This window comes from Gopherus flavomarginatus, chromosome 18 (genome assembly GCF_025201925.1).
Source record: "Gopherus flavomarginatus isolate rGopFla2 chromosome 18, rGopFla2.mat.asm, whole genome shotgun sequence".
Classification (NCBI taxonomy): Eukaryota; Metazoa; Chordata; order Testudines; family Testudinidae; genus Gopherus; species Gopherus flavomarginatus.
In genome coordinates this window covers 21,053,875-21,073,656 of record NC_066634.1, presented here as the reverse complement: position 1 = coordinate 21,073,656, position 19,782 = coordinate 21,053,875, and the positions used below count along the sequence as shown (strand labels likewise).

Here is a 19,782-nt window from a genome sequence, read left to right as displayed (position 1 = left end):
CTGTAAATGGAGGTTTAGAATGAAAGTTCTACCTCAACCCCAATTTGCTGCTGCAACACTATAATCTGCAGAATTATCTCAAAACGAATTTAGCAACATTTTTTCATGATGTGTCAGTGACGGTAAGGTGACATCTTTTTGAGCTTTGTGTACAGATCTCCTTAGAATTTACATTAATCTTTCTATGTTTTCATGCATTTGAGAAGGACCGTGCTGGATAAAGGCTCTCATGTTAAGAAATGTCTGAGGAAGCTAACAGCTTGTTTAATTCCCTCCACTTCCAGCACATAGACAGAGGAATTGTACTAGTTAGCACTCTCCTAGATGGTTCATAGAACACTTCACTCCCTATACATGGAGGTGGACATTATTTTTAATCCGTAGGAGAAGAACCGCAGCAGGTTTGGGTAACATTAAATACACTAGAAACAACCTGCATTGCTTGGAATGAAACTAGAGATTTTAAACTGTATATAATTTCTAATTATACATTAAGGCAGAGTGTATTATCAATAATTTAAAGGTAAAAAACATGACAAAGCTGCTGTAATTATCCTAGAATCAGGCATTATAAATCCAGGAAATTCAAAGTTGAGGTTATACTTAAAAGAAAACTGAACATGTTACTGTAAGGTGCAAGAAATGCAGTTAAGACATCCAAACAATCTTAATTCTGCCCTGTAGTAATTGTCATGCATAATTAAGAAGTCATTTTAGTGTCAGTGATTTTTAAAGAATTTCTTTTCATATTTTTCCTCTCACCGAATCACTACAACAAGGAATTAACCTTGCTTGGGTGCACTGATTGTCAAAACCTGTTAGCAATTTTCAAGCAAGAAAAATGTTTTAAAAAGCCACGGCTCACTAGAAGGGTTAACTTTTCTCTGGCCAGTATCAACAGGACTGTAATGAATCAGCAGTCTTTCAGAATAAGCTCTGATACCGAACAACACTGAAGACAAATCTCCGTAGCCCTGATGTTATCACAAGACACCCACTGTGAGAGTATTCACTGAAACATTTACTGGCTCAAAGCCTTGCCTTGTTTGGTATTTAACTTCATACTTCCTGAACTGCCACTGTCACTCTGATCAAGCAATAGTCTTGATTTTAAACTTCCTGAATAATCACTGTACAGTGAAATCTCTAATAGACAATTACAATGGCCATCTGTCATCGACCTAGAAGTATGCACACCTTTCCTCAGAACTAGTCATCTATTCAGGCTCCATTAGGCCGAGTTTAAAACTAGAATCAGTTACTAAAACCTACATAAGAAATTTACATCTTTATTTATGCAAACTTGCTACTGGTTGTTGTGCCTTTCCTGAGAAGATACAGCCATCTGTGTACCTCCCTCCCTTCCTCAACCTCCCCTCTCCCCGGCTCCATGCTTTCCTAGCTGCCTCGGACAACATAAACCTCAAGCTTGGGAGCAGGCACCCAGTCACCCCTACAAGAAGCCCATTCCCAACACCTGACAACCACCCTAACTGAATTGGCCTCGTTAGCACTGACCCCTCACTTAGTAAGGCAATTCCCATCTTTTCATGTGCTGTGTATTTATAGCTGCTTACTATATTTTTCACTCCATGCTTCTGATGAAGTGGGTTATAGCCCACAAAACCTTATGCCCAAATAAATTTGTTAGTCTCTAAGGTGTTACAAGGACTTCTCGCTGTTTTTACTTATAGAGGAGACTAACATGGCTACCACTCTGAAATATTTAAATGAATGCATCAGTCTTCACATTTAAGCAAAATCATGTTTCCATCATCCAGAAATGGAGGAAACATTTTAAATGTAGGGCAGGGGTTCTCAAACTGGGGGTAAGGACCCCTTAAGGTCATCGAAAGGTTCTTACATAGGGGGTTGCAAGCTGTCAGCTTCCACCCTAAACCCCACTTTGCCTCCAGCATTTATAGGGGTGCTAAATATATAAAAACACATTTTTAATGGGGGGGGGTGTCGCACTCAGAAGCTTGCTATGTGAAAGGAGTCACCTGTGAAAAAGTCTGAGAATCACTGATGTAGGGGGAGGAAGTCAAAAAATTGTCATTCATTTGAAATATTTCATTCTGTAGCTGTGCAAAGTCAAAAAGTCCTCTATGTGGGAAAACAGTGGTAACCACAGTAGGATATTAGCATGGTGACTGTCCTATGGCCACAGAGCCATTCAGCTCTAACCCAATTACCTGTCAAAAGAATGACACATTATTAAGCCCTCAAGTGCAAGTTTCATTCACTGAGCTCTCCAGAGGCCAACAGAAATCTGTTTAGTTAAATAAAGGACTGCACAGAGCAAACCAGATATGTAAATTTCTCATCTCTACAAATGATAGATCTCAGTGTTTTGATCTAAAACAATACAGTTGATTTGGTGGGCTGCTGCCAAACCCAGCCCAACAATATCATTAGAGGAGAGGTTTTGTCTGGATTGCCATGAATCGTTCATTTATCATGTACTTCTTATTCACCCAAAACCACTTTCAAATCATTGTTTAAACTGCTTCATTGACTACCAAGCTCTTTAAATGGCTGCTAGAATTTCAGAGCCAGGAGAGGCTCTGCTTGTTGTCAGAGGCAAGCAAACGCTTCCTGCAGGACATAGGGTTCGGGGGGAGACAAATGTCAGAAGAAAGTTCCCTAAAATTGATGACTGGTAGCTTAAAACAGCAGTTTTCAACTTTTTCAGACACTACCACCACTCTACTAGAATAAGACCTCAACAGTGCCCACCACCTCCCATTTATTACAGACATTTTGCAATGGCTTAGGCTCCTCAGGATCCCACAATTGGTTCTGTAGCAGCTCAAGCTCCAACACAGGTTCAGGTGCACCCAGTTGATTGCTATGTATATGCTGCAGCGTTCCCTCTAATTTTTCCCACTCATGTGCAGAATGAATTTTATGTGCACCAATATGGAGGGGATGTCAGACACATCACCTTCATATTGGTGCACATAACAAAATTCATTTCGCACATGGGTGGGGGCGGGGAGGTTCAGAGTATGGGAGGGGGCTCCGGGTTGGGGTGAGGGCTCCGGTGTGGGGCCGGGGATGGAGGGCTCAGGGCTGGGGCAGAGGTTTGGGGAGCAGGGGGTGAGGGCTCTGGCTGGTGGTGCAGGCTCTAGGGTGGGGACAGGGAGGAGGGGTTTGGGGTGCAGGAGGGTGCTCCAGGGCTACAACAGGGAGAGAGGACACCCCCCCCAGCTCTCTCCCTGCTGCAGCAACTCCAGGGGTGGGGCCACAGGATAGGCGCCCCTCCCCTTGCCACAGCAGGTCTGGGCCCGGGGTGGGGTGCCACAGCAGGTCCGGGTCAATGTTAGGTTCGGGGCAGGGGAGGGTGCCACTCCCCCTGGCTGGTCCAGGCCAGGGCTGAGTTCGGGCCACCCCTTCCCGAGCCACAGTAGGTCACAGAAGGGTGGGGTCCCTTGAGTGCCTGCGCAGCGCTAAATAGGCTGCTGCACAGCCGCACAGCTTATAGGGAACTTAGATATGCTGAACTACACCAATATGACGTATGGAAGTACAGAAAATAAAAATGGGAGTCTCCAATCTGAAGAATTTACAGTCTAAGTTAAAACAAGAACAAGAGAAGAAGATACGATGCGGACGAAGGGGCATACATACTTGGCACAAGTCTCAACTACACCTCTACCCCTATATAAAGCTGTCCTTGGGAGCCAAAAAAATCTTACCACATTATAGGTGAAACCGTGTTATATTGAACTTGCTTTGATCTGCCAGATCACGCAGCCTCGCCCCCCCGGAGCAGTGCTTTACCGCATTATCATAGAATCATAGAAAATTAGGGTTGGAAGGGACCTCAGAAGGTCATCTAGTCCAACCCCCTGCTCAAAGCAGGACCAATCCCCAGACAGATTTTTACCCCAGATCCCTAAATGGCCCCCTCAAGGATTGAACTCACAACCCTGGGTTTAGCAGGCCAATGCTCAAACCACTGAGTTATCCCTCCCCCCACCCAATTATACCTGAATTCGTGTTATATCGGGTGGCGTTATATTGGGGTATTGATTTGTATGCTGAAGCCTACGAGCCAACTGGCCAAAGTGAACATGTGAAAGGTACTGAAGCGAAAGCACTGAGGTCAATGTTTCAGGAATAAATTAATGGCTGAGAGTGGGACTAGAAAATTACCAAAACAGGAGAAAATAGTCAGAAAAAACAGCTTAAACTCAGGTATCTGGTCATAAAGCTCTCCCACTCTTTTTTTTTTTTTTTTAAAAGATATTACTAGAGAGTTTTCGTAGCACTCTTCTAGAACCTGATTTCCACCAATTGGGATCACCCACAAATCAACCATGTGGGCAGCAAAGAGATAGAAAATCTGAATTCAAGACAATGATATTTTGCTATACCACATGACAATCAGTCTGCATCTCGTCTGAATATGCTGTGTACATAAAGCTCTTAAAATGCAGATTTCAAAATGATTTTCCATCTTTTAATGCTGAATGGAGATCAGCTTTGATTGTATAGTCCAGGATCACTGCTGAGCTCTATTTTCAGCACTGAGAATCTCATTCTTTACATCACAGAATTCTATGCAACAAAGGACAGGGGTGCAAAAAAGACGGTTACTCACCTTTGTAACTGTTGTTCTTCGAGATGTGTTGCTCATATCCATTCCAGTTAGGTGTGCACGCGCGGCGTACACACCTAACTGGAATGGATATGAGCAATCACTCGAAGAAGAACAGATTTTACTGAAGGGTCAACAGAATGTAAGTAAAAGATGACGGGTAAGAGATGTAAATGGCAAATGTTAAAGTACTAGAGAGTCCAAGTCTTTACAATGCTAGATACAATCTTAGTTAATAAAGTAAGTTATAAACTCCTTGGGGCAGGGACTACATCTTCCTCCATGTTGATATTGCCAGGCATAAGTTTACCATTCAGCAAAAAATAATCCAGTCCCTGATACCCGTCTGCGTTTATTTCATTCCACCTACTAAAATACGACAGTAAGGCACCAAACAGTTGTTAAAGTCATAAATTTTAGATGAATTTTATCGAAAAATAACACTCTGTTTCCTACGTTATAAATAAATATATGCTGTTGTAAGTACCCCTTCTAGTACCAGAACCATGGTACTCTCAACTCAAGAAGGAAGAGTAGTCATGGACTCCAACAGAAAAGATTTGTTATGTTTATAAGGATCTCACTCCTCCTTACTACGGTACAAAATACAGGCTCCTAAGAGGAAAATAAAAAGGTGGAGAGGGATGACATTTCAGTAGTGGTATAAATGCACATGGTACCTTATAGACAGACAAAGCCCCAATGAGCTAGCAAGGACAATAACCGGAAAAGATATGGCTCTGAAGTTATAACAGTCTCATTCCTCACACAGGTACTACAATATATACGGACAAATTCCAAAACTCCATCTACACCTGGGGAAAGGAAGGAAGAAGTGAGCTTTAGAGACTAGAAATACTGCACTAACACATGCCACATCTGCTTGGCTAAATATGATTCAATTATCTAATGCTGAAACCTACCAGCACATCAAACCATAGAGGATGAGATGTGACCAGCTGGGTCTCAAAGTGGAGACTATCTTTAAAACATCAAGGTCACAGATCCACAGTATCGGTGCTATGCCCCCAGCTCTGGAACAGTCTCTTAGAGGAACCCCTTCAGTATGCCGAACCCCCAAGGGGAGACTCTCTTCCTACAGGATAGGCCACATGGCCTCTGTCTCCTGAGGCTGATCTCTGCTGCTTCAGCACTCCTGCTTCACACCATGAGCTCTGTCCAGTAAGTCTACCTGAGACATACTTGTGGTGGAGACTTATACATTCTTCAGGGATCAATGCACCTCACCAAGCATTTGCAGTGACACTCAAATGGTATTGTCAAAACAGTAGGGTTTATTAGTCAACTGGCACACAACATAGGAAGTCCTTATGTTAGCACTGAGAAATGAAGGTTAAGGCCTAGACCATTCTGGTTAGTCAAGAGCCCCCAGACAAGCTGTAGTGAAACCCTCATGTTCATAGTCCATCTCACCTCCTTGTCAGTTCTAAGTGAGAGCCCATGACTCGCTGTAGTAGTCAACTCTTGTCCCCCACCTCACATCTTCCCCAGTCTTTTATTCTCAAGCTAGGAGATTTTGCTCAGCTTTTCGGCTGAAAGGTGGGGAACTCCATCTTTCTCTTGGTCGCTAGGCATCAATGTCCTGGTGACTGGATTTGCCATCTTCTCAGATTTTCCACTGATATGGGGTCAGCCTCGGCCAATCCTTTTTAACAACCCATTCAGGCTCAAAGAGCTAAGTAACTTCATATCTATGTCTCCCAGCCTGCTCTGAGAGCAAACAGTCCTGCCTCTCCCTCTCCCAGTAACACACAAAAGATAAGGGAAACTGAGACATACACAGGTGTCATAAAAATATTACAGAAAATTCCCACTTCATCACACCCAGCAATAAACAGTCATCAGGGCTAGGATAACATATACAAATTCCAAAGGGATATATTGTAAGTTTCCCCACTTTTGAAAGACATTTTTCTGCAGTTCTGCTTATCACAAAATACATATCTGTCTCCCAGAATAATCACTGAGAATCTGTTTTCTAAAGGTCTCTTGATCTAACCAGAAGTTGCCTTCCTGAAGACACCATCACAAATTAAATGTTAAAATTTAAATGTGTTCTTCCACACAAAACACTCTGCTCATTTATTCAGTCAGCCTAGCAAACAGTGGTGGGGATCACAACCATCCAAATCAAAAGTCTGTTTTTATTTAGAGCTTTCAATTGCAACCAAAGAGCTGAGGCTGACGTGTGAACTTTCAATGACGCACACAATCTGATCTAACGCGGCCACGAATCCACAGCTGCAGGTTTTAATGTCCTCCCTGAAAGAATATTTCCAGGTAATGGAGATACTCTTCATCTCTCTCTAGTCCTAATGCTAAAGCTTGAGGCAGTTTTTCCTTTAGAGATAGGTAATGCTGATGGATCTTTCATCCAGGGAGTTATGCTGAAGATTCACCCTCTTGCAATGCTGCATTAACAAGAACATCTACTGATATTCCCTCCCCCACAAGGATCTCTTGTATTTAAAAATATCAAAGCTACATCAGCAGCATTGCTGCTAAGACCTTTGGGTTATTAAACACTGAGCTAACCACTGGGAAATTAATTGTTTCAACAAGTGATCATTGAATGCCACATGTGAAATACTACAAGGTGAAACTCCAGACAGTATCACCCTTATGCAGGACTTGGGATGGCGAGAGAGTATGCAGAAGTGATTACTTTAGCCCACACAGCAAGCAACCTGGAAGCTTTACTCTTTTTACTGTAGGTAAAAGAGAAGTTACTTCACCTAGAAAATCTGATCTTCAGTTTTAGACCAAGGTTCACAGACTAGTTTTCCTAGGGGGACAAACATGCAGGGATTTATTTTAAGGCATCAATATCAACCTGGCTAAAATCATATATTAAAATAGTTCACAGATGTTATCCAGTTTCACCCACCACTGCTATAAGGGATAAAAAGAATCTATATTCTGTCTGAACTTCCGCAGTTAGTCACATTACTTCAATTAATGCTGCAGAGATGAACTGATGAAGAGTGAAGTTTGGAGGATCAACACATACACAGGGCAAGCTCCTAACTAGTGAATTGGATTTAGTCTTTTGACAGAGAGAAACCAACATAATGCAGTTTCATTTGTCAAGAGCTCATGGCTATTGGATTTAAAAAAGCAATACAGCCTACCTTCCAGGATATCAGAGCTAACTGCATTACTTCTGGCTTTCAACTAAGTTCTAGGGCTTTGTTTTGCTTTCTGTATTTTTTTTTAGTTTTTTGTTTTTGTTTTTTTGTTAAATAAGCAGTGTTAAAGCTGAGCTAATGAAGGCACAGAGTGGCTAAGTAAGTTGCCAAATTTAACAGAATTGAACCCTTGGCCCTCCTACCTCCCTACATTCACAGGTTTTTTTTCCCCTTTTGGCTAACTTGCTAACTATTTTCCTCATTACAATTACTTTTTCCTCTACTATACAGATTAAGGCTTCTCTAGGAAAAGGCTCTTGTACATGAAGTTAAAACTCAGAGCAAACGTTGATGAAAAAGTTATGAGCCCTCAAACAAAAAAAACCCAATTACATTAGTTGGTGGAAACTGATAAAACATGGATTCCCCCTGCTCATGCTATAGGGTTAATCAAAACAGAAGCATGTGATCACCAGGAGAATTAGTTCAAGACCTGCTGGAAGGATATATCATAATGTCCAATATAAAATATATATATTTATTTATGTACCCAAATCCCTGCCAAATCAGGGCCAGAGAAATACCCTGAAGTAAGCTAATCTTTCACATGGTGTTTAGTGTTGCACCATGAAAGGTAAAACAAATGAACAGATTTTCATAGCAAAAAACAACAACAACACACACAAAAGAAACAAATTGTCAACCCCACTGATTTAAAGCATCTTCAGGTGAGGTGACAACATTTAGGTTTCACTTTGGAGATTATCAATGGCTGATCACTGCCATTCCACTTCAGATACAGAACAAAATCCCTCTTCTAACACACCAGCTAGAGATCTATTGTACGTGCTGATTCTGCCTGTTTCGGAGCAGGTTAGACCTGCACTCTCAGCATATCCATCATAAAGCGTCTCAGTAACATGACAAAGGGCACTGCACACCATCAATACATACAACCAACCACCCAGTACTTGGTCTGCCCAAAGGGCTCTCAGTCTCTAACTGATCATCAAACTAAGAAAAAGATTAACAATACTCCATTATTTGAGGGAGAATTCTGACTGCTAACTGCAGGGTATTATTCATCCCACTGGGGCAGAATGAGCTACAGATGCACTAACAAAAGCCTTGCCCTGATAGCTATTTATACAGTACTGTCTGAATACATTACAGCTAAAGATGTAAATCAGGTGCATTCATCTGATAGAAGCAGCCTTGCACGTAAAATCATTCCACTAGCTATTTGTAACACAGGGGGAGGACCCAGTGAGGACTAGTTGCAGCTTTGATGCATTATGAACTTTGAACATGCTACACGAAAAAAACACATGATTTATCATTGAATGGTCAACATGATGAGATCATGTCACTTCACAATTTTTTTTAATAAAAAAAATTTTGCATCTGTGTTCAAACCCTGCTAGAGAAATAGCCTGAGACAGCACCAGTGGACATTTTAGCTTAGGCTGGTTTAGTTGCAGTCTGAACAGGGCTTCAGAGCTTGCTGTGGAACTGTATTAGTAAAGCCATACCAGGTAATCTTATACAACAAAGATCTAAACCAACAAGTAGATACACACACCTCTGTGTCTATTACAGTGCAGCACAGCGTAAGCATGATTCCATGCTTCACACAGTACATCTGAACCGATTCCTAAAACGGTGATGTGGAAGTTCTAATAGTTGTGAAAAGTGTTTTACAAATCCATGCTAGGGTGGACATCACTACAGATGGTTTTTCTAACACCAATGCTGCAATATGCAACAGCTCTAACTGAAGATACTCATCTCTCCTTTCACCAAGGAAGTCAAATGTTCATGCAAGGCATGGAACTACCTACTGGTTAGGCAGCAGCCATGAAATGTAGATCCCTGTCAACCAATTTCCTTTGTGCGGGAATCTGAGGGTATGGCTACACTTAGAGTTGCACAGCGCTGCCGTGGGAGCGCTCCCACAGCAGCGCTTTGAAGTGTGAGTGTGGTTGCAGCGCCAGCGCTGCGAGAGCTCTCCCAGCGCTGCACGTACTCCACCTCCCCGTGGGGATTAGCTTACAGCGCTGGGAGGGGCACTGTTTACACTGGCGCTTTTGCAGCGCTGTAACTTGCTGCGCTCGGGTAGGGGGTGTTTTTTCACACCCCTGAGCGAGAAAGTTGCAGCGCTGTAAAGCGCCAGTGTAGCCAAGCCCTGAGAAGTGGATGTGTTGTGTTAACTGGTGGTTAAATTTCCCTGACCCGCTGATGCTACAGCAAGCGGTGCTAATGATACCTCATTTCAGCTATGCCAATGAACTAGCTCTATCTGATCGTGAGCAATTTCCACTGACAGACTGAAAGCCAAGTATCTCATTAGTACACTACAGAAAAAGGTTTTTCTATTGTGAGGGACAGACTATTGTGTTTTCACAATATTAAAAATGTCTGCAGACAGAATCCTAGAGGACTGTTTTCTACACACCGGCCATTTCAGAGCACAAATCAATCTCTCACACAGAATGGCTGCAAATGGATTAATCAAAAGGCTCAGAGAAAAGAGCAAGCATGTATAAGAAGCAATCTATTCATAAGGAAGCATAGTACAATGATACCAGGAACAAGATCTGGCTTCCTATTGCTATATTCCAACATTCCTGAAGGAAGAATTTTATAGCCCCTATTCTGAAAAAGGTCTCATTCAAAGCTCTTCCTTCCCACCGAACAGTATAAACAGAAGTTACAATCAAAGTGCTCCAGAGAAAAATGGCCTTATATTATGCAGTTCTACCAGAATGTAACAGCCAGAGATTAGAGTTAATCTGAAGGCAGTTCTAAATTCTAGAACAGGATTACTTCTGACAAAACGGAAGCTCGACAGGACTGTATTACAAAATTGCTGGATGTTCTATGCCTGAAAATGCTACTACTTGCAGAATTAACACTTTAGTTACATGTTCAAAAGAAAATAATTTATGTTTTGGCAGCAGCCAAAAGAAGATGTGCAAAATGTAAGTAGAAGAAGCAGCATTCAGAACCTTTGGCATGATATTAGGAAGAAAAACCACAACACCACTTGGCATTTTATTCATCTTTAGGCTGCTGAAGCAAAGACGGTTTTAAGATAAAAACCTAGCACAGCAATTAGAGCCTTAAAAATACTTGTGAAGCACTATGATATTTCTCTCTATTGTAAGCACTAATCTGCTAGCAGAATACCATGTTTACTTTAAAAAAAATCAACATTGTCCAATTGTTTAGGCTTAAAAGATCTGTATTAATGTTCAGAACTTCTCTCTGATGCCTCTTGTGAATGTCGACTTCAGTTTCAAAAAAAACAAAAACAAAAAACCCCACCTGTTCTGAGTCCAAATAATGTTAGTTAGTGGCTGTGTGTCAGTTTTGACTGCAGCACTCATTCACAAAAGGGGATAGATACTCTGTTTTCTAGGACCACCTGAGCTCCTTTCAGGCAGGCCAATGAACAGCTGTCAAATGCTAACTTTCAGTCCCTACTGATACTGGTTTGATTTGAACTAGTGACCCAGAGGGGAACGTCTCTGTATCCTATTACCAACCCCCTACACCATATAGTCCTCGCTTGCCTTCCTCATGCAGCCCTTGACCTCTACTAGCAACAACCTATTGGCCTTCACCCTCACTTTTGGCAAATTCAAGCAGAACAAAGAATCACTTTTCCAAACTCTTACCAAAACATTAAGGGCCCTTCCTATCAACTCTATACAAGAGAATATTCTTTGGAACAAATCTTTGATGATTAGTAAATCAGTGACTACTGCATGTTTTTGTACACACCACAAAGAGATGTAAATAGGGAAAAGGGAACTATACCTTTTGGGCTCTTCTGAGTTTGGTGCAAACTAGTTACATACAGTTAATACAAGCTCGCTGCCATATTTCTCAGAAAACCAAGAACCTGGGGTTGTCCTCCTCCCTTCACATAGAACACATTTATGAGACCGGATATTGAGATACCGTATATACTCATTCATAAGCCAAACTTTTTTTGTAAAAAACAGAAGCACTAGAGAAAGGGGTCGGCTTATGAATGGGTATAGAGAGGGAGCGGTGGGACACAGCCCTTCCCCCCAACAGAGGGAGCAAGGAGAGGCAGCACAGCCAGAAGGGAAGACGCGGGGCCAGAGTCTCTCCGCTTCTGGCCATGCTGCTCTTCCCCCACAGCCTCTGAAACAGCTGCAGCTCCTGGGCTGACAGGCTGCAGCCATGCCGCTCGGCCCCACCTCCCAGAGCTGGCTGTGGTCGCAACACCCAGTCTGGCCCGCTGGAGCACGCTGCAGCCGTGCTGCCCGGCCTAGCCTGCTGGAACATGCTGTGGCTGCACCGCCCAGTCTGGCCCGCCAGAGCAGGCTGTGGCCGCGCTGCCCAGCCTGCTGGAGCAGCTCCAGCTAGGTCAGAGACATCCTTCTCTGGCTCTCCCCAGATAAGGTGGGAAGGGATGGGGAGAGTGCGGTCACAGGGGTTACTCCCCTGACCCCCAGCCTCTCCTCCCCAAAAAAATTTCCCCACCAGTTGCTGTCCGGCCTGTCAGGGCAAGCAGCTGGCACCCCGGGACACTTTGTTTACTTAGGTTTACCTCTGTGCCTGCAGACACTCGAGGTAAACAAACCATCTCGGCCCCAAATGACCATAAGCCCGCCAGCGACTTATCCTCATAGCCCGGGAGCCAAAGTTTGCTGATCCCTGAATTATAGGGTCGGCTTATGAACGAGTCATAAAAGAATTATATTTTTACTTATCCATCTTGGTGGGGGTGGCTTATAAATGAACTAGCTTATGATCAAGTATACACAGCAATTATCAATGATTTAGTGGAGTTTCGATTAACTTGCCACTACTCACCCCCACTATATCTCTTACCATGCAAAGCCAACTTCCCTTTAAAGTGCATATGCTTAATTTTACAACTCGAGACCTTTTACAAGCCTCTGCACCGCACTTAGTTCATGTTAGCCCATGGAGAAAGACCAGATAACAGGCTTTGTATTCTGATGGTCAAAAAATCTCAGACTCGTCTACAGGAGTGTGTACATGCTGAAACAACTGACTGCACATGCTTGATCTGCCAGTTGAGAGAACAGTATAACCCATTCCTCCAGTGTATTAAATGATTGGCAAACGGGGCAGCTATAACTCCTTAAGCAAGGCATTTCCTTTTATATCAAGCCAACTTCAGACCACTCTTCAGGAAATTAAAACTACTGGCTTTTCCAAAAGAAACTTCCATTACAATTAAAGTAATGTGCATATTTAACACACATGAAAATAAGCCGTAACTGCCAGTAAATATGATGTTTTGATTACCCCTAAAGCAAATATACAAAAATTAAACCAATTTATACTCTGTTACATCAGTGTAGCTGTGCAAATAAAAACCCAGACCAACATACCCAAGGAGTAAAATACTCTAAGTTTTGTCTACGCACACAGGGCTGCACCAGTTTAACTAAAGGTGTGTTTTTTTAACTGATTTAGTTTGCTACTTTAAGTTTGTGTGTAGACAGTGCAAGTTTAGAATCACAAATGAAGGTCATCAAGTCCAGCCCCAGGCACTGAGACAGGACTAAGTTTACCTGTACCATTCCTGACAGTTGTTTGTGTGTAGACAGTCTTAAACTGAAACCAGAACGTGTGCACACAAGCTTGCACCAATTTTAACTAAACCAGTACCCAGAAGCTCAGGAAAAACAGAAGTAATATCTGGGCAAATAAATGTGTCAGGTTTCCTACCTGCTGAAAAGAGGCCATGGATGAGGCTGGGGCAGAATGAGTGACATCAATCAGAGGGAACGGTGAAAGAGAGGGGCCACGAGGAATGGCAGCAAAGAGAACTGAGCTGCCTCTGGGGTAAGGAGAGAAGAGGCTAAACAGAACAGAACTGAGTTGTTATTCTGGTGAGAGAAGGTAGATAGGGAGGTGATGAACATTAGTTTGAATGCGTTGACTTAGCTCTCTGATCACAGGTTTATGGTGACTGGGAAGAGATGGAGCCTGGGTTTTTCAGCTACTCTGGTAGATTAAAATAGTCAGGTAGGTCAAGAGCAGTTACCTCTTCCCAAGAAGATAAGCAAGAAGTTTAATTTTCCAGCCAAGCCAAAGCAAATTGTGTAGCAACTTTTAAAATCTGTCTACACTAAAGGACTTACATTGTAAGCTTTTGGGGACAAGGACCATCTCTGTTACACATTTGTACAGTGCCAAGCACAGTGGGACCTTGATTGCTGTTTGGAACTCGTAGGCACTACTGCAATACTAAAGTAAGAACAAGAAGAACAAACAACAAAATAACTCAATCATTTGTAACTGAAATGACTGACCATTCCTTCACAGGTAATTTTTTCCTTTTAATTTCTGCATTCCTCTGCAGCATAAACGAACTGTCAGAGATATGGTATGGTGAATAAATTAAAAATGTTACAACTTGTATCACTGATAGGGAAATTAATAGGTACATGCCACAGACAGAAGGCACGTTTTATAAAGTGTTTCAAGAAGAGAATCTCTTTTCCCTCATGAACTTTAAGTGGACAGAGCTGGACTGCAATGACAAAAGATGTTCCCCCATATAAACACACAGATAAGCTGCAACCTAGGAAATTCTGATCATGCAGAATACTTCAGGTTTCAGACTGGAGAATCTCTTCAGGAATGTCCTGCTCTTTTGGGTGTTGAGCAGGCAACACAACTATGTGAATTCAGTTCTGTTTAGAAAAATAAATTATTGTGTCTTTACAGATGTCTTGGCCACCAGTGTTGCAAATGCCTGAATTATATCATCAAAGCAACAAAGATGCCTGTCCCCTTTCTTCCCTCATATGAGCCATAAGGGAACAAAGCTGAAACATATGTAGAAAAATTTAGAGCCCCCAAGAGAAAATGGCCATTCAAGGCCACAGCTGTAGGATCAAAGATCTTCAGGAGAAAATGGCAATTCCCTCAAGCTAAATGGACATATCAATCAAGTAAGAGAAAATCTTCCATTGGTCAAAGCGATGACTCCAACAGCTGAATCCTGATAGCAATTTAAATACCACACAGGTCTGAGGAGCCATATCACCACTGTGAAAAAACATTAGAACAGATGAGGACCAAAATGCAATTGTGTCTAGCAAAAATTCTTCAGAGAAGGTAGTTTAGGTATTCGGACAACTCTGAAGCCCAACATGGATTAAGGGATAAACTCATAAATCAAACCTACTGGAGAAAAATCAGTGAAAATGAAATATCAGCAACTGGATTTTCAATATCTATGTCAGGTCTTCACCTTCCAGTTCATCAGAGCATTACAAACTCAGTGTCCGAAGAGGATACAGAAGGGTAGCTGAATATTAAGTTCCATCGACACATTGCGTCAAACCCCAAGACCTTTAACAAAAGAAGAGCATAATGGAAGGGACCAGGAAAAGCTACAGGGGTGCTACCTACAACTCTGTTCTAAAAGCAGGTTCTGTATACGTGAGACATTAATTTTAAATGAAGTCTGAAACCTAAAATACACGTCACTAGCTTTATTTTTTCTGTATACATTACCCTGTTGTATGACTTTTGAGAAGGTGGGGATAGACACCAAAGATTTACTTCCTTTAGCACCCCAGCAAAGCTTTGCTGGCGTTTAACAACTAGATCAAACAGAAGAAAGTATTTGTCTAAAGAAGCATTTTCAAATATAGCATACAGACTTAACACTGAAGAGTTATTTAATTGGAACTAAGTCAGTATATCACACTTTAAAATTGACTTTTTGGATTGTTTTCTAGGCTTCATTTGACCCAGACCTTGAATGATTAAAAGTCTGTGTATTTTCCCCCTTGCCATGAAGTTTCAAATAGTGAGAGTGTTAATGCCATCACTCAACTCCAGATGTTGCTATCAGGGTTAATAGCAGGCTGAGGCAGTCCGTCCACACTTAATGATACTTAATCATTACTGATTACACTTGGATTAGAGGGAATAAATCCAGACATAAAGAAACTGTAATCTGCAGCCTGACTGTGTTGGGCTACTAACACATTAGTATAAGCCTGTAATCTTGAGCATAGCTATTACTGCAGAAGAATTTGCATTACTAGAGAGTAAGAGCACCTCCCACCTCAAATGCTATCAAGGCTTTGAAAGCAGCAAGTAAAAAACGGAGGAGGCAGGAAAAGGATAAAAAATTCTCACACACACACAGAGTGTATTTCAAACAGAATGAAGTAAATCACCCAGATATAGTTAGGGCATCTAGAATTCGTTGCCACTTAAGGAATTTTGACACAGAAGTTATGGCAGAACTGAATCTTGTGATGACTTTCAGTACAATTCAACCCTAGCTGCAGAATTCAAGGATAATCTCTAACCATTAAACAAACTTCCAAAATTAAATCCTTGCATCGCACTTCAGATGCAGAACAAGCAAACAGGGAAATTTACAAGTAGGCCCAAAATAATATGTTTCCATGCAGCCCTAGTGCAGTGTTGAAGGGTTTAGAAGTCACTCCCCCAGAAATGGGACTAGAACTAGGTATGGGAACTCTCTATCCCTACAATTTGATATCAAGTGTTAGAATCAGGAATAATCTCAGGGCCTATTGTATTAACACAGGGAAGAGAAAAGCACTCACTAATACCGAAGGACGGGAAATGGAGTTATTTTTAAATCAATTTTAAGTTATGCTTGAACAATAGTTCCTTCCACTACTGCCCCGCTACTGTTCGGTCTTCAGGTTGCTAAATGGCAGCTCATGCCGTTCCTTATGCCTGTGGCAGACTCAGAGTTGTAAAAGGTGAATGTTTTCTCTTCCTCCCTTCTCACTGATTCCCCACCTACCACCCTGAAAAACAGTCCAAGAACAGTAGAGGCCGGAGGTTCAGTCTGCACCTAAAACTTAGGCTGACCTAACTACATATCTCAGGGATGTGAAAAATGTCATGCCCTGAGCACCACAGTTAGGTCAACTTAACCTCCAGTGTAGATGCGACTAGGTGTCAAACAGATAGTTAAGGGTTAATGTCTCTTTTACCTGTAAAGGGTTACAAGCAGTGAACCTGGACCACCTGACCAGAGGACCAATCAGAAGACAAGACACTTTCAAATCTCGGTGGAGGGAAGTCTTTGTTTTGTGTTTGTTGTCTGTTGTTCTCTCTGGGTTCTGAGAGTGACCAGACATACCTACAGGCTCTCTAATTTTCTGTTCACATAGTAAGTACAAGTAGAAGGGCGGTTTAGTCTTTTTGATTGTTTTCTTTATTTGCAAATGTGTATTTTGCTGGAAGGATTTTAATTTGTATTTGTGCTGGGGGGGGAAGGCTTCTCTCTAGTGTCTATAAGCTGAAAGACCCTGTAACCTTTACCATCTTAATTACAGAGACAACTTTTACTTTTCTTTCTTTTATTAAAAACGTTTCTTTTTTTAAGATCTAATTGATTTTTTCCCCTTGTTGAGGCTCAAGGGAATTGAGTCTGTACTCACCAGGGAATTGGTGGGAGACAGGGAGAGAAAGAGGAGGGGGGAAGGTGCATTTCCCTTTGTTTTAGATTCAAGGAGTTTGAATCACAGTGATCTTCCAGGGTAACCCAGGGAAGGGAAGCCTGGGAGAGGCAACGGTGGGGGAAAGGGTTTACTTTCCTTGTGTAAGATCCAGAGGGTCTGGGTCTTGGGGTCCCCTGGGAAGGTTCTGGGGGGACCAGAGTGTACCAGGCACTGCAAGTCCTAGTTGGTGGCAGCACTACAAGATCTAAGATGGTAATTAAGCTTAGGGGGATTCATGCTGGTACCCCATCTTTTGGACGCTAAGGTTCAGAGTGGGGAATTATACCATGATACTAGGTCAATGGAAGGATTCTTCTGTCCGTCTAGCTACTGCCTTACAGTGAGGTGGGTTAAGTACATTGATGGAAAAACCCCTTCCTTTGATGTAGGAAATGTCAACACTATGGCGTTACAGCAGCACAACTGCAGCAGCTGTAGTGCAGATATACCCCTAATCTATGCCACTGCTACTCACAGCAGTTCACAGTAGCAGAGTGAAGTGGGCCAAAGTAATGTCATTTTCACTTTGCTATAAGGCAGAGACCAGCAGTAACAGTAGGGGTGTGATCCAGGGAGAGGATGAACAAAGTAAAAAAGGCACAACCTTCCCGATGCCCTTCCACTCTGGATCTGTAAGGGGGAAGGGAGAACACCCCATCTTTCTCTCTCCAGGAGCCAGACAGAAAATTATATAATCAGTATATAATCAGATTTTCCTAGCCACGCACAACATGAAACACATCAAGTTAGGGGCCAGTGCCATGAAGAGAATGACTACACTGGGGATGTTGGGTTTGGGTTTCTCATTAGGACACCACTCCTTGACATGGTTGACATGGAGGGAGTGGTATTTTCATATTACTCTCAGGCTGCCACATTTAGTTCTGTGGCTAGTAAGTATTTGGCAAACTTCTGAAATCACAAGAATGGCACTTTATATTTTCAGTGCATTACAAACCTTAATACATTTACCAAACAAAACGAAATTAAAAAAGCTATTTTTTGTTGACATGAAACAGCAAAGTGCACGGTTCTATAGTATCCGCATGCAATTTCAGTGTAGTATGATTGAGGCACAAACCCAAGTCCATGTTGGCACCAAAATAAAGTTCAGCTTTATCCCAACAAAGCAAATTATCTCATTTTCTAATTTCATGAAATACAAATGATTTGTCAATTACCTATACAAATCAGGGAAGCTGAAATTGCAAGGAATGGGAATTCAAGTTCACAGCCTAATACTGCATTGTAAAGACAATCATTTCAATTTAACCTATCAGACTGCTTGTAATACAGATTCTAGTATAATACCTATTTTATTTTATTTCCAAAAGAGTGCAGTGCAACCTGGCTTACTTAAAGGGTTAAATGCAGGAAGCTTAAGGAAAATGTAATTCCAGTCTTCCAATATGTAAAAAGGTATATGCATACAAACATTTTCATAACCCTCTCTCCATCAAGGGTAATATAATCCTGGACTTCTGAACAAACTATATGACTTTTGTACCAAGCTCCCAGCGGACAGTTTACTTACTCATTGATGCTTGCCCCAAGAGAAATTCTTACCTGTTGCTTCAATGTACTCAATACATCGCTCGATAAAGATGGGAATAGGCTTTTCTGGAGTCACTACAGTGGACAAAGGCACCCCAAAATAATTACTTTCCCACGGAGTCTTTGTGATGGACGGCCGAGGCTTTGGCTTTGGTTTCTGTAGAAGAGAATGTCCTTGAATTAATAACAAGAAAAATACCACAACATACACAGAATTATACACTCTAGGACCCTGAGAGGTGAGAGGATCATGCCCAAACCCAAATATCTATGGGTCGCAATTAAACAGCCCCGTAAGCTTGCACCCCGTGCGTCCTAGTCAGCTGGCATAGGCCAGCAATGACATCTCATTGCAGCGTATACATAGCCTAAACCATTTGGAAACTTCAGCTAGTTCAGACTGTGGCTGCCCATTTGTTTAGCATTGTTCTGCATACGTAACACATTACATCTGTGCTCTAGAACTGCACAGGCTTCCGACCAGTTTCTAGATACAGTCAAACTACTAGTTCCCATCTTTATCGTCCGGGCCATAGTTATCTATGAAACGATCTCCATTCTTTGAGTGATGCTGCAAATGTTGAGATCAACAGGGCTATCTGAGTTTACTGTCCACAGATTTATATAGATCAGTGGACCACAGGAAGGGCACTCTCAATGAAGAGCCTTTTATCCATCAGAATTTTTTCCATCCCTATCAATTTTTTGTCGTCTCCCACCCCCTCCACATACACACACCTTTATTCAGTCTTTTTCTTAAGCAGATGGATTGAGAAAGGATGGTTTTGGTTGAGTGAAGAAGCTCCCTGCAACTTATTTTGGGCATTATGTGAATGCAATTGTTTTTGAAATGCTTGTACATCTAAAGAATAAAAGTTGGCTAGTCAAACACTTTTCAATAGGCAAGCTGGCTAGTCAAACGCTTTTCAATAGGTACTGATTCATAAAATAA

General features: G+C 42.0%; 1 protein-coding gene across 2 annotated transcripts in view; it reads right to left on the bottom strand.

Annotated features, from left to right (window-relative positions):
* The window catches only part of ARHGAP35 (Rho GTPase activating protein 35), a 103,774-nt gene that overhangs the window by 31,821 nt on the left and 52,171 nt on the right, over positions 1-19,782 (bottom strand). The window contains exon 3 of one of the 2 annotated variants that reach the window (XM_050928387.1): positions 18,843-18,987. In XM_050928387.1, the coding sequence (XP_050784344.1) occupies positions 18,843-18,987 (145 nt within the window). Of the gene's footprint in view, positions 1-18,842; positions 18,988-19,782 lie in introns of those variants that run through there. The other variant, XR_007770266.1, reaches the window with a different exon arrangement.